General features: G+C 26.2%; 3 protein-coding genes and 1 long non-coding RNA gene across 11 annotated transcripts; 3 read left to right on the top strand and 1 right to left on the bottom strand.

Annotated features, from left to right (window-relative positions):
* The first annotated feature begins 245 nt into the window (after nt 1–245).
* On the top strand, nt 246–5,269 carry LOC126914151 (TOM1-like protein 2). Of its 8 annotated transcripts, none has more exons than XM_050717729.1 (9): nt 246–895; nt 1,144–1,313; nt 1,631–1,912; nt 2,007–2,276; nt 2,454–2,751; nt 2,820–2,940; nt 3,017–3,047; nt 3,588–3,638; nt 3,779–5,269. In XM_050717729.1, exons 1-9 carry the CDS (start codon nt 838–840, stop codon nt 3,974–3,976), a joined length of 1,479 nt encoding a protein of 492 aa, XP_050573686.1. In that variant the 5' UTR covers nt 246–837; the 3' UTR covers nt 3,977–5,269. The 8 variants fall into 8 exon arrangements, 6 of the variants coding, with proteins under 6 accessions (XP_050573686.1, XP_050573664.1, XP_050573721.1 ...); XR_007709591.1 differs by having other exon boundaries at nt 247–895; nt 3,017–3,146; nt 3,416–3,638; nt 3,783–3,910; XR_007709589.1 differs by having other exon boundaries at nt 247–895; nt 3,017–3,146; nt 3,416–3,638; nt 3,779–3,910.
* Nucleotides 5,270–5,854: 585 nt separating this feature from the next.
* LOC126914291 (MAPK regulated corepressor interacting protein 2) lies at nt 5,855–8,336 on the top strand. The gene is made up of 6 exons (XM_050718035.1): nt 5,855–6,095; nt 6,175–6,259; nt 6,536–6,654; nt 6,792–6,860; nt 7,024–7,077; nt 7,153–8,336. Exons 1-6 carry the CDS (start codon nt 6,044–6,046, stop codon nt 7,221–7,223), a joined length of 450 nt encoding a protein of 149 aa, XP_050573992.1. The 5' UTR covers nt 5,855–6,043; the 3' UTR covers nt 7,224–8,336.
* A 121-nt stretch (nt 8,337–8,457) lies between these two features.
* On the top strand, nt 8,458–14,377 carry LOC126914315 (triokinase/FMN cyclase). Its single transcript, XM_050718072.1, has 17 exons — nt 8,458–8,972; nt 9,038–9,200; nt 9,274–9,552; nt 9,620–9,808; nt 9,890–10,131; nt 10,216–10,257; nt 10,322–10,525; nt 10,594–10,716; nt 10,792–11,049; nt 11,142–11,212; nt 12,038–12,193; nt 12,319–12,424; nt 12,569–12,843; nt 12,917–13,029; nt 13,111–13,440; nt 13,520–13,754; nt 13,834–14,377. The coding sequence occupies exons 1-17, from the start codon at nt 8,796–8,798 to the stop codon at nt 13,973–13,975; spliced, it is 3,105 nt and encodes a 1,034-aa protein (XP_050574029.1). The 5' UTR covers nt 8,458–8,795; the 3' UTR covers nt 13,976–14,377.
* Nucleotides 10,984–11,887, bottom strand: LOC126914317 (uncharacterized). Its single transcript, XR_007709629.1, has 2 exons — nt 11,618–11,887; nt 10,984–11,554 (listed from the first exon to the last, which is right to left on the bottom strand). It is a non-coding gene; the product is annotated as an uncharacterized LOC126914317 (long non-coding RNA).
* Nucleotides 14,378–14,471: the final 94 nt, after the last annotated feature.

Below are 14,471 nucleotides of genomic sequence, written 5' to 3'. Positions count from 1 at the left end.
GATTTCACTATTTAATGTTTATAAGTTAAATTTTATTTATTAAATTAAGTAACATTTATTTAATAAATTAAATACAAACATTTATTAATTAAAAATTGTTTGAGTTATTTTAAATAAGTAGTAAGATCTCTATAATTTTGCTTTACGGCGCTCTCTAGTGTTTGATCACGTAATTATGGAGATTTATATAAATATTGATTCAGAATGAAAACTGTCTAGGAATTACATATTCTATGTTCAAATTCCTAAGCTAATTATTATTGATAACTGTAAAATTAAATTACGTTTTTTGTATCGTAACGTTACGAACAAAAAGTTAATAACGAATTACATATAATACAATCCGCCTTTTCTAATTTGTTCAGTTACTACTAAACTCTAGAGAAAAGTGTTAGATTAAACAGATAAAACTAGATAGAAATTTAGGTAGACAGATAATAAAATTTCAATATTCTTATTTTCACAAAATATATAGAATAAGTAAATATTTCGTTCCTCTTTATTCGAGAAAATATATTTGAAAAGTTATTAATACATTTATTTTGAATTAGAAATTTGAGTTATTCGTAAAATAAATGTATTTACTTTAAATGTTAGATCCAATCAAAATGGCATTCTCAGAATGCTGTGCCTGATTGGTTAGAGTTTTATGTCACTTTGTATTTGACGTCTGACTTTATCGTCGTTGGGTCATATGATACTGTCACTCATTATAAAAAGTTTTTAATTTATTATCAAGTATTGTTCCTGTCAAAATTCGTTACGTGCCTTACATAAGCACAAGTGAATCAAAGTAATATTATCGAATATAGAAACAGTTTCATACAACCTGCAACAATGTCATTTTTTGGAGTAAATGTCAATCCATTTTCAACACCAGTAGGCCAGAAAATAGGTAAGTTTTATTATTTACCTTTACGAAATTCATTAAGTTGGTTATTTTATTATTATGTTAATAATCAGTTGATAAGTTCTTTTTATATGGACAATTATTTGTACATCAATATTAATGAATGCTTAAATACTTATAGATTTTTTCTATGTATATGTATATATCTTCAGCATTCACATCATGAATCATGACCTATCTAACATCTTTTATTCCAATTAATAAATTATAACATCTTTACTTGTATATTTCAGAGCAAGCTACAGATGGTAGTTTGCCAAGTGAAAATTGGTCACTTAATATGGAAATATGTGATATTATAAATGAAACAGAGGATGGCCCAAGAGATGCAATTAAAGCAATTAAGCGTAGACTAAATCAGGCTGCTGGAAAAAATTATACTATAGTCATGTATACTCTTACTGTTAGTATTTATATATTTGATAATACATACATTTCAGACAAGACATAGACAATATTTAAAAGTTATTTTGTACAATTAAATAATATATATGTATGTAATATAAAGCATTTAGTTCTTAACATAATTAATTTTTCAAAATAATTTGCTTCTTTTTACAGTTATTTGAATTAGGTTTTAACTATACTTAGCAGCTATGATTAGTAGATTAGTGATAGATGTTTTGTTAGAACTTATCTATTTCTTACTTTTAGTCTTCTTATTTTCAAATATTCATAAACATTAATTTATGTATATTAATGGATGAATGCCAAAAATAGGTATTGGAGACATGCGTAAAAAATTGTGGAAAACGTTTTCATTCGCTTGCCTGTTCACGAGAATTTGTACAAGAATTGGTTAAGTTAATTGGACCAAAAAATGAACCACCAACAGCAGTGCAAGAAAAGGTCTTGAGTTTAATTCAAACATGGGCAGATACGTTCCGCCATCAGCCACATACCCAAGGAGTTGTTCAAATATATCAAGAATTGAAAGTAAAAGGGATTCAATTTCCAATGACAGACTTGGATGCCATGGCACCCATTATCACTCCAGAACGAGTAAGCTTTTTTTTGTTGTGATATATGATCAAAAAATGATTGTTTTATATATTTCGTGATTATTATAATTTTTTTTATTATAATATAATTGTAGAGTGTACCTGAGTCAGAACAAAATGTCATGAATGTACCTACAATTGAACAGCAATCAGTAACTTCTGTAACACCACAAGTCCAACAACTTCAAAACCAATCATCTGGACAAGTAGCTATATTGAATGAACAACAAATGGCTAAAATACAAAGTGAACTCGATGTTGTACAAGGAAACATGCGTGTCTTATCAGAAATGTTGGCATATTTTACAAGTTCAGATCAGAATAATAGTCAACAACCTGATCCTGCTGATCTTGAACTTTTAACTGTATGAATATAATTATTTGTCTTATATTTGAATAGCAGTAAATACCTAATAGCAAATACCTATTAAAACAAATGTCTTTTCTATTCAACAATGTAATGTTGTATATATGAAATTGAAAAACATATTTTTATGTAAGGTACATATATATATTTAAATTATAATACTTATCATTTGTAGGAACTTCATTCCACATGCAAAGCAATGCAAGAGCGTGTTGTTGATTTAATTGGAAAGCTGGCACATGATGAAATGACAGCAGAATTGTTGCGTATTAATGATGAATTAAACAATTTATTTTTGCGTTATTCTCGTTATACAAAAAACAAAGCTGTTGCTGCAAGTACTATTTTAGCACAAACGATTGGTCATCCTCCAAACATAGATTCTGCTTCATCAATTAATAAACAAGAAGCTGATTCTCTTATTGATTTATCTGATGAAACTGATACTTTGGAGAAAAAAATGACAGAAATAGGTATTATATTTGTAATAATCGAATAATGTTTGTGTGTGTGTGGATAATTCTTTTATATTAAATTACAGGCATAGCTGATAATATTGACCAAAATAGGATAGATCGGAAGGAGAAGAAAGAAGGTGATAGTGATGAATTTGATATGTTTGCACAGTCACGGAATACATCTTACGAAACTGCAAAAAACAGGTTTCTAATATTAAATTAATTGCAACTGTTAAATGTGTATACCTAATATATAACTATCCACTTATTTTTATTGTAGCGGTAGCAAATATGAGGATAATTTGGAGCAGGTGAGCGGAGGAAGTCTCAGTACAGCGATTCTCAATCGCAATAACCCTAAGTATCCCCAGCAGACTGCTTCTACAGCTGCTTCTACTACTGCTACTTCTGTGCGTAATCCCTGTTCCTATAATTATTGCTAAGCATTTAGTTAATATCATGAATAATATAGATACTGATTATTATTAAAAAGAGTAAGATTATTACAAAACTTTTTATAAATTTAATTACACAATATTGCAAAATTATATTTTTGTAAGCAATTTAGTTACGATTTCATACAATGAGCTTAAAATTACTCTCATAAAGGTAAGAATATCATACTTACTACACATTGTGATATTAAAACGTTGTGATTATATTCTTATTCATTTAGTAGATTTATTTAGAAGTTGCTTCTTTTCACTGCTTTCTGTAGCATGAAATAATTAATTTTCTCTTATGTTTCCTTTTGCTTTATTTTTGCCTATATATATGCATATGTTCAGATTCTTATTATTTCGTTTGATATGTTTATTTTTATTTTTTTGTTTCATTCTTTTAATATTCAGCTGAACCGGGAATCTGAATTTAATGAGATGGCAGCCTGGTTAGATCATACGGTGAGTTATATATAACAATGAGATTAAAAATTTGTAATATAATCATTTAACACATCATTAAAATTTTCTTCAAAATGTTAAATTATATGTAAATTGCATTTAATTATATTTCGTAGTTATTAAAACAACTTCTTTTTCAGCCAGGAGCACATGGTGATCAAGAATCTCTAACATCTTCAGAGTTCGAACGTTTCTTAGCAGAACGAGCTGCTGCTGCTGAAGCTCTACCAACTCTACCCACAACTACTACTAGTACAGGAAATACTACAAATTCTGAAAACTCTAACATTCAGCGCCAAATTAATAAGGATCAAGATAAATCTTTATTTGCTCTTTAAATGTAATTTTCATATTTACATTTTAGAAAACTGATGAAAATTAAATTTATTCTAACTCGGTCATCAAATACACTTTCTAATAAATCAATGCTTCTAATAATAATACTAATATTAGAAACATTGATAAAATAAGTTGAAGAAAACAATATAAAAAAACAATAAAAAGAAAATGCTTTGTGCTTAAATGTACTTAAAAATAGAATTAATACTAAATGATCGTAAATTAGCATTTTATTACGTTGTAAAAATTTAATAACAATGAATAACTTATTTTAAAATAACCGTTACGCGTAAATATTATGTAATGCAAAAATAGGAGAAATACTAACTTATGTTATTTGTATATAAAAAAACACATTGTACGCAAAATAATATTCATATTACAATGTGTGGTCTCATGCCTTGGAACTATATAAGAATTATTAATTTGTGCAGTTGCATTTTTCAAATTTGCGGATTTAAATAGAAAAAAATTAATATTTCATTTTGTGATCGATTTTGTTACGCTATAGATCGAAATATTTTTATATCTTAGATTTGTCGATCATTTGATATTTTGTATAAATATGATACGTTCATTATTATAGTAATTTTGATCTTTATGAAGTATTATTATTATAGAGTAATATAAATTTATCAATAGTATTGTTATAATTACGTAACGATATATTACAAATAACTAATATATTCTAAAATTATATTATAGGAATATCATTGGTAATAAGGAACGTTATGTAAATCTTATGTTTGTAATTTAAAATTATAGTTTTACTTTGAAGAAAGCAAACATATTGACAGTACTATGATAAGAACTAAGATTCTTTATGCAATTTTAAAGATGTGATAAATCATTATGAAACTATCTTTAAATGTTTGATTTTATAAGGCTGTATCCTTCTACCAATGAATATTTTATTTTAATATCAAATAGTCAAATATTTTTACTAAAAATATATTACTTTTGACAAATAGTGCAGGTATAGCACTAAACATGTTAATTATTTTATTCTAGAATAGATAAAATATTTAAGAATATTTCAAATAGATGTTTAAAGCAAAATGAAAGAAAAACTAAATTTGCTTATTTGTGTGAATTGTATTTACTTCTACGTAAATACTTGTAATCTATGTAAGTAATAACATAAAAAATTGTTCTTCTGTTTTATGTGATTATTGCAATTTTTATTGAATATTGTGAAAGAAATTAATTTTATATTTTCAATAATTTCTTTATATTTTTAAAATTATACATCATTTTTTCGTTTTGTAATAAACTTTTCTAATATTCCAATATACTGATGATTGTATTTAAAAATTCTAATCCTTATATAAAGCTAATATAAAATTGCAACATATAATACTTCAAAGACAATTATAAAAAAATTGTTATTATTTATATATTAAGATCTTCTATAACACAATTATATAAATTACAATTTTATATTTATGTTAATATTTAATCAAGATCACAATTACAGACATCGGATATTATTTATATCAACAATATTTCTATATTTTAGATTATTTTGATATTTGCAAATAAATTATCGAATATAACATAAAAAGGACTGAGAAGTTACTGTAAGTTCTTTATTTAAAATTCTATTTTTCAAATAAATTTTTATTTTGTTAATCATAATTATATGATCATATGACCTATTTTATAATAAAATAATATTCATATTAAATGGTTATCAAACAAATTTTCTTTATCAATATATACAATATATTATATATGTATATAAATTATTTCTCTCTATCGTTTCACTATATAAAAAGATACATATCCGTATTCAAATTTCTCATATTGGTCCATCGATGTGTAAGTACAGATACATATGTTCGTGAATATATATCATTGCGATACCACAAGCTAAGGTCACGTGGTTCACTCATCGTGTATTTCACGCTGATCATTTCAACCCGTGCGGTTGGTCTAATCGGTACCAGTTGAACCAACAGTATACAATTTGATTGATTCTATACTAAGATTTCAAGATTAATCTCGGATGATCTGGTATCGAAGATATAGTTCAAAGTTATTGTTGTGCTTTTCTCATAAGAAACATGTATACTGTATCAAAAGGACCTAGCAAGATAGCCGCTAAGACACGAAGAGGTACCGATACCAGAAGAATTTTTAACTGTATTTATAAACAGTTATAATATCAACTTCGTTGAACATTATTATCTTTCAGGGATTAGTCAGAACCTCGAGAGGCTGGAAACTTTGCGTGATTTAACGAGAAAAGCAGATCCTGATGATGACCACGAGGCCACCCGGTAAGTAATGCTTGAACCCATGTTAACCCTGGTTCGTTTCTTTCCTCTCTCTTTTTGTAACTTCAGCATTTCGACATTACGCAATTCATAATTGTCCGTTGATAGTAAGCACGTGCAATTCCTATGTTGTATTCCTAAAGACTCGTAAATTATAATTCATAAAGTATTACACAATCATATCATTATCATATGCTTTCAGAAAATAGTTATGTGATGTACTATGAGCAATTTTTTCGTACATTAATATGTATAATAAAAACAATTATTATTTCACAGCCATGTGCCAAAACCAGTCTTTCACATGAATGGGAAATCTAAATTCAGTTCGCAGAGGCATCAAATGCAAGAAGTTATTACACCTCAGCATGAAGAACTTATTAAATTTGTCTATGAATGTAGGTTAAACATTTCTGTTACTTGATTTTGAAAGTTATAACAAAATTTTTATTTCATAGTGTATAAGGAAATATATTTATACTATATTTGTATTGCATAATATCATAACACTACAATTATAATTTTTATTTATCAGCATGGAATCAAGTTAATACACGACAAAGAACTGAATCTTCTGATGGTTCAGATTGTTCAGAACCTTCCAGTAAGTTTTTTAAATTTAATTGAAGCAGACTGTAAATTTTTTACTTTTATTTACCTTTCTAAGCATTAAATATGTATATCTTTGCATATATACAAATTCATAAGTAACTAATTGATATTTGATTAAATATTGATAATAAATAAAAATATTTTGTAAATTTCAGGTCCTAGTTCTATAGTGTATTACAATGATGGTGAACCAAATGATACCCTCCAAGGTAAGCTATAATTTTTCTCTTTTAAAAAAAGACTATATATAATTGAGATAGATTAAAATAAATATACTATTTCAGATTTTAAACCATTTGATTTGGAATCATGGTGGGGTAAACGATTATTTAATAATATCACAAAGTCACTTTGAAAGACACAGAAATTTATAACAGTTATGGAGATACATCTTGAGGTAGTACAGAATGGCAAACAGTGTTAAAGATTAGCCTGTTTTGTGATTTAAAAGTAATTGAAGAATCAGTGAATAACTGTGTAGAATTGAATCTGAAAATTAGAAATGAACATAATTTGTTGGATACCACAAAGTTGCAATTGATGAATTTAAACTGTTGTAGAATTCATACATAATTATTTGTTACAACGAATTTCTTGTATGAAATATCAACTTTTTATTGTACATGCAACTTTAAAAATTAATTTATTTGGAACTTTAAATACATATACATATGTAACTTTAGAGCAGCATTTTTTTGAATATTGTAAGGGATGATTGGTAACTTGCATGAGTTTAGATATGCATTATTATCAACACTATCCTTGATTTATGATATAGCAATACACATAAATTGCACATTTCTGTTTGGAGCTGTTCCAAAATTTTGATTAATGTAAAATTGTACAGAAATTTTGTTCAAGTTCAGAAGATATTGCAAATTTATAAATTAACCAGTAAAAAATTAATGTGATACAAAGTACGATTGCTATTTCCGTTTGTAGATTTTTAAAATAACGCAGGTAAAGATACAACTCATAAATACATACCAGATAGGGTTAGGCAAACACAAAAATCCCTGCGTGGTATGAATGCAGCGTGAAAATAATGAATTTTTAAGCATAGAATGATGTACATATTACATGCATCGTTTGTGTGAATGCATGACTACACTGCTGATATTGTTATGACAAATGTATTTAAATACATTTATGTAAGCAAATTTTAGTATAACTTTGTAGACTGATAATGTTTAAGGTTGTTACATGAATATTAGACGAGATAAACCTTGTCACCAATGTATTTGCAACCTTTGCTTTCAAAGTTCTTATTTCATATTGATCTGACTTAATCTTATCTAATTATTAAATTTTTACTTTAAGTATTAAAAAAAATAATTATCAAAAATTTTTATATGAATTGATACTTTTGAAAAGCAGAGTTTGCAAAAGTAGTCAAAATGTAGTGCAACATTCAGCCATTTAAGGCTGAATCAAGCAGTTATAAATAAATACATCTTTGTATATATGATATCTTTCTTAATTTTTTTACATTAACTTTTATATGTTAAATTTCATAATATTAATTTGACGTATACATTTTTTTAACAACAAATAGATTTTAATATTAAATATAAAACTGTCAATTCATATGAGTTTCTAAAGATTGATTATGTATAGGTTTTTAAATTATACGTGTCTGCATTCAAATTTATAAAAACTAATTGAATTATTGTTTCATAATAAAATGAATAATAACATTATGTTTTGAGAAATAAATAAAAGATTATCGTCTATATATCGTCTATTATAAGGGATTTTGGGATAAGATTGTACTTGCCTCAAATTAGGTAGGTTAACTGTTTAAATAACCTTTTCAATTTACAAATATAAGATATTGAAAGCCAATATTTGAAAATTATAAGTTATATTTTTAACATAATATAATATATTTATTATAAATACTTATTTAAGTTTATTACACTAACATATGAAGGTAATATTTTTATGCAAAAAGATGTGTGAATTAAGAGAACAAGAGTATGATTATTTTGACACAATAATGAATAAAAGTCTTATGGGAATGGCAAAAATACATAATAGCTTAATTGCATTAGAAGAATGTAATGCAATCTTACGTAAAGATTATGCAAATATGATTGGGAAGGTACATAATTTGTCATGATTAAATAAAAATTTTAATTACGATATTATATGGTATTATAATAATAGGTTAAATTAATATCTGGTAGCAGAGCTGAAAATGAATTAATATATCCAGGAGTTGTGGGTCCTGGGATGTTAACAGCTGCAGTTTTAGGAAATACCTTTTCTGCACCTTCTGTTGATAATATATTAAGAGTTATTGAAGAAGTTGGATTTGGTCACACTGAAGGTAATAAGATATAATTATGTAATAACATATTATTTTATATTATTAAATAATTAAATAAAAAATATATATACAGGTATATTGTTAATTGTACAAAATTATGCGGAATATTCTATAAACTTTAATTTGGCAAAATTATACGCTGAACTAAAAGGATATGTTGTTAGACTAATAACAATAAATAGCAGTGATATGCTTTATTTTGGTAATAGTGTAAAAGAACATAATCTTCTACCTACACTTTTTATATGTAAAATAGCTGGAGCTATGTCAGAAGAAGGAAAATGTTTAGATGAGATCTATTCTTTTTGTAATTCTATTGCAAATAGTGGAGAAATAGTACTTTTAAAAACAGGTTACACAATTTTCTTTAAATTAAATTGTCTAATAATATAATATAAAGAAAAGATTATATTTTGCAGATAATTATTTTGAAAATATAATTCATGAAGGATATAAATTGGAAATGTTCCCAAATTTAGTTAAACAAGTACTCAAACCACTGATAGATATATTAAATATAACATCACAAAATCAAACTAAAACAAATATATATGAAACCAAAAAGTTTTGTATTGGTCATGAGGTTGCAATTATAATAAGTAACTTTGGTACAAAAGAATCAGACATTTAAAAATTTTGCTTATCATTTAAATCCTGTTCGTTACCTTGAAACATTTTCTATTCCTTAGGTTGTAGCCAAATACAAGGAAATATATTTATCTTAGAACTTTTGCAACAGATAGAAATAAATGGATTAAAACTAAAAAGAATATATATGAAAGAATTTATGAAATATTCAAATAATAATGGTTTTCACATTTGTCTATTAAATCTTTCATTCAATACAGTATTAATTAAATATTTAGATTTTCCAACATTTGTATCTACTTGGCCAGTAGCATTAGGTTTAGAGGCAATAGAAACTAAAAAGGTATTGTAAAATTTATGGAATTAGCTTCTTCTTTATTTTTCAATTTATATTATATTTTAGCTTGAAACTAAAATTAATTTCTAGCATGACGAAACAAAATTAATTACATTAAAAACAAACCATAAGGTAATTACATTCTATTATTGTATTATGGAAGATATAGTATAATAAAATCTTAATGAATTTGTAGAATATGGACTGGAATATTTTAAATTTACAAGGACCAACAATGAATCATAAAACTAGTCAAACATTTTTATTAATCATATCAATGGCGTGTGAAGCAATAATAGCATGTGAAAGACAATTGAATATAATGGATCAAAAATATGGCAATGGAGATTATGGTACAAGTCTTGCATGTGGAGCTAAAGCTATACAAAATGCTATCCAGGTTGGATATTAAACATGTTTAAAAAAAAAAAACATACATAATGGAATTTTAATTAAAACATTTTACAGAAAAATGAAATATTAGGAACAAATTTATATATAACATTTTTACAAATTAGTCATATCATTCAAAAGACAGTGAGTGATATACAAGGAAGGCTATATTTTTTATTTTTTTTCTATATTGCTGAAGTAAGATATAATATATTATGTTTAACTTTTCGGTTGCATATATGGTTAACCCTTTAAATGTATAATACATTTTAGGCTTTTTCGAAATATGAAAATGATAAAGAAATAACAGTAGATGTATGGTTACATGTGTTAATTACTGCAAATAAAGCAATTGAACAATTTAAAGCATCCTCTGTAGATGACCAAATTCTATTAACCACTTTAACAGCAGTACAGATAGATTTACAAAATGCATTAAGTAGAAATGTGGATCCTATTGATGCATTTGGAATAGCTGTAAAAGCCGCTGAAAATTTCACTACAAATGTTTTGTATACACAATCTTCTCATGTAAAAAATATAAAATACTATAGTTTACTTCACAAATTTTAGTTTGTAATAATATACTAAAATAAGAAAAATTTATTTAAAATCTATTTTAGGAACTCAAATATCCTAATCCTCAAGCACATTCAGTAGGTATATGGATGAGAGCTGCATATGAAGGCACTAAGTTAAAATTAATTTATCATAATACAAAATAATAAATTTGTAATAAGTATCTCATAAGTATTATTAGTTATATTAATATTAAATATATTAATACATGAAAAAAGAAATTAATAAATATTAAATGATATTACATGTTACACCTTAGATGAAGCGATTCATTATGCTACATAAATATATTTCTGCTTTTACTTATATGTACGAGGTCATCAAAACTATGAATGTATGCGTGAGCAGGCATCATACAAACGAATGATATAAATGTATGTTCAGATATGTATAAAAGACTATCATAATGTCACGTGTTCTTGGCTTCTCTTCATTTCTGTCTTATCACGTGAAAAAGCTGAAAAAAATTAATTTCGTTGTTTCAAAGCGTGAACTAAAAATTAATAAATAATACACTCACATTGTGTTTTTATATTAGATACATTTTATATCTGACATTATGAACAGAGGTTATGTTTAAAATTATAATTCTAACTTTCTAAATTCTTAAATATGTATAACATTTAAATATTTTATTTAAATCTTGCGAATATATTGCGTTATTTATACGCACACACACATACACATAATACATAATGTGTGTGTTTAAGATGATAAGAGTGATAAGGATATAAAAATATATGAACAGTAAATTTGTAACACTCGTATAAAAAAAAACAATAATATTAACAATGAATGCTGTGATTGCTTTATGTATTTTCTGTGAATCACATGGACCTAAAGTGATATTTACAACTCAATCATATCGTAATTATGATAATCAAAGTACAGAGAAACTGAAATTCTATGGTCCAAAAGAAATACTAAGAAGAAGTCAAAGTGTTATGGAAGATGGACAGCATGAATGTGAAGGATGTCAGAGTATTGGTAATGTGAAATATTTAAGTAATGAACATGAAACAAGGACATCATTTCTTTCTGCTCAACAATCATTAACTCAAGATATTTGGTGCTTGCTGAAGCATGCATGCTTTAGGTATAATAATTATGAAATATTCCTTCGTATTTTTTAAATATATATTTTATATATATAATAACATGAATTTATATTACTCAATCCTTTAAAACTTAATAATCCTATGTATGTTTTAATTTTTTAAGGAGCCTAAGCTGTGAAGTACATCCTGGTAAAGAAGGTGTTTGCTACTTTGGAGATGAATATAGGGGGCATGTTTTAAGTCATACATTTACATTAAAAGATGCCCAGGTGAATTATGCAACGAAAAAGCATGTTTGGTAGCTATTACAACAAATTATTCAAACCATGTCATTAATTATAATCTTAAATTTTTAGAAAGGAATTTAGAAAGTAATTCATCAATATTAAGGTATTCTCTTTTTCTTTTTACAGGCAAGAGGTTTTCGTAAATGGTGCAGTTTTATTGTTTTCATGAGGGATAAACAATTTCTATTAAATATGTGGCCCTTTTTAGTTGATAATTTAAAAGAAGTAATTCGAGAATTACAAGATTTTGCTGAAAAGAAGTACAATGCAGAAGAAGCAGAATGTCCACAAAGAGTTGTTCGTTTATCAACAGCCAACAATGGACCAGGATTATATAATAATTCAAACAGACAGCCTAGAACTTTTAGTGATATAACCAATGAAAAACATGTTTTTATAAGGTCTGTTTTATAGTTATGGGATAAGTATCCAATACTTACAAAATAGAATATTAATAAATTACAATTAAACCAGAATCCACATGTGGCTGGTATGGATTCTTAGTGCAGGAGCAAGACATTTCATAGAAATTTTTCCCATGAGCTTATTAGATGATGAATTAAATTACAATTTGGAGGATCAAATTGGTTAGCATCACAAAAAATACCACATTTATAAAGAATATATACTTGAATTTATTTCATCAAATAGCATTTCTCGTTGTTTAGAAACTGAAGATGGATTTACTTTAGTAAATGCCAAATTACCTGTAAATTTAACTTTAAACTCAAATGAACCAGAAACAACACTCGAATTCTCAGAGGTCTCAGGGAAATCTACTACAGTGATACTTAAAGATTTGAGAGCTGTACTAGGGAAGGATCAATTTAGACAACTTTTATATTCTAGTTTAACGGGCGTTCAAATTTTGGTAAGAGGTCCAAACATTGAAAGATTGGAATCGTTATATGGACTTAGTTCTCTTATTCCACGTGCATGTAGAAGAGTTAAGACTCAAGCAACAGAATATATGGATCCTAACAAGTGTAACTTTATTGGTATGTACATTATTGTTACAAAAATATTAAGATATAGATATTTTATTAAATATTTTATAAATAATCACATTAATTTCAGGTGTTGACACGTCAGTAGCTGTTCCTTTACCTTGTGCAAATGTATGTAGATTAGATATTGTTACTGATGAACACAAAGTTGAAAATTCAAGTTCACATATTGTTAGATGGACAGGAACATTGCCACTAAAATTACCAACGTTATTAACAAAAATTGAAAAATCACTTGAAAATGAGAAACTCGGAAATTCGACCTTGAAGGCGCATTTTGCTGCATTACAAGAGGAATGGGCAAAGTATAATTATATTGCGTATTTTATATTAATATTCAACAATATTTCTTGTGTTATCTGTGAATTTTTATTATAATTGTAGCATTGCCAAAGTAGTTCATGCCATGCGAGGACGTGGTCATAGTGGTGATCTCTCTGGACTTATGCTTAGTTTAGGCGCTGGACCTCATGATAAAAAATTATTAGATACTTGGTCAATGGGATTGCCACCAAATCCGGCATAATCATTTAATTAATTTATCATGTTTTATACAATGTAGAATATTGGGTAATATTTAATTTAATATATAAAGTGTATTCTCTCTTATTTGTTCATACAATATTTATGTATTCAAGGTTGTGCATAATTTTTTATTTATAATATAGTCAACACATAACGAATATTGATATCAGTATAAAATAAATTATCTTACATACATCACTTAATAATTAAGATTTGATATCCAGTTTTATAAAATCATATAATATCTACATGAAATTTTTTGATAAAATTGATATCAAAATAAATTTTAATGGAGATTTCGTTCAATTTTGATAAGTAATTGCTTATCTTCATAAATAATCGACCCATATCTTATATGTACATGTAACTATAACATACCTTTGATTAAACGCAATTTATTTAATAGGTTGTATTTATAGTGATTTTTTTTTTTCTTATTTCAATTTAAATGTTGAAAAAATATCTCAAAAACGAATATAGCTTCAACATTTTGTGAA

This window comes from Bombus affinis, chromosome 1, assembly GCF_024516045.1.
Source record: "Bombus affinis isolate iyBomAffi1 chromosome 1, iyBomAffi1.2, whole genome shotgun sequence".
Taxonomy (NCBI): Eukaryota; Metazoa; Arthropoda; class Insecta; order Hymenoptera; family Apidae; genus Bombus; species Bombus affinis.
This window is presented reverse-complemented; position numbering and strand designations above follow the sequence as displayed.

Coding starts and splice junctions, on each gene's coding strand:
- LOC126914291 (XM_050718035.1), top strand. CDS start 6,044: ATGTATACTGTATCAAAAGGACCTAGCAAGATAGCCGCTAAGACACGA. Junction 6,655..6,791: donor TATTAAATTTGTCTATGAAT/GTAGGTTAAACA, acceptor TTTATTTATCAG/CATGGAATCAAGTTAATACA. Junction 7,078..7,152: donor ACCAAATGATACCCTCCAAG/GTAAGCTATAAT, acceptor ATACTATTTCAG/ATTTTAAACCATTTGATTTG.
- LOC126914315 (XM_050718072.1), top strand. CDS start 8,796: ATGAAGGTAATATTTTTATGCAAAAAGATGTGTGAATTAAGAGAACAA. Junction 8,973..9,037: donor ATGCAAATATGATTGGGAAG/GTACATAATTTG, acceptor TTATAATAATAG/GTTAAATTAATATCTGGTAG. Junction 10,132..10,215: donor AGGCAATAGAAACTAAAAAG/GTATTGTAAAAT, acceptor ATTAATTTCTAG/CATGACGAAACAAAATTAAT.
- LOC126914151 (XM_050717707.1), top strand. CDS start 838: ATGTCATTTTTTGGAGTAAATGTCAATCCATTTTCAACACCAGTAGGC. Junction 3,147..3,587: donor CTTCTACTACTGCTACTTCT/GTGCGTAATCCC, acceptor TTTAATATTCAG/CTGAACCGGGAATCTGAATT. Junction 3,639..3,778: donor CAGCCTGGTTAGATCATACG/GTGAGTTATATA, acceptor CTTCTTTTTCAG/CCAGGAGCACATGGTGATCA.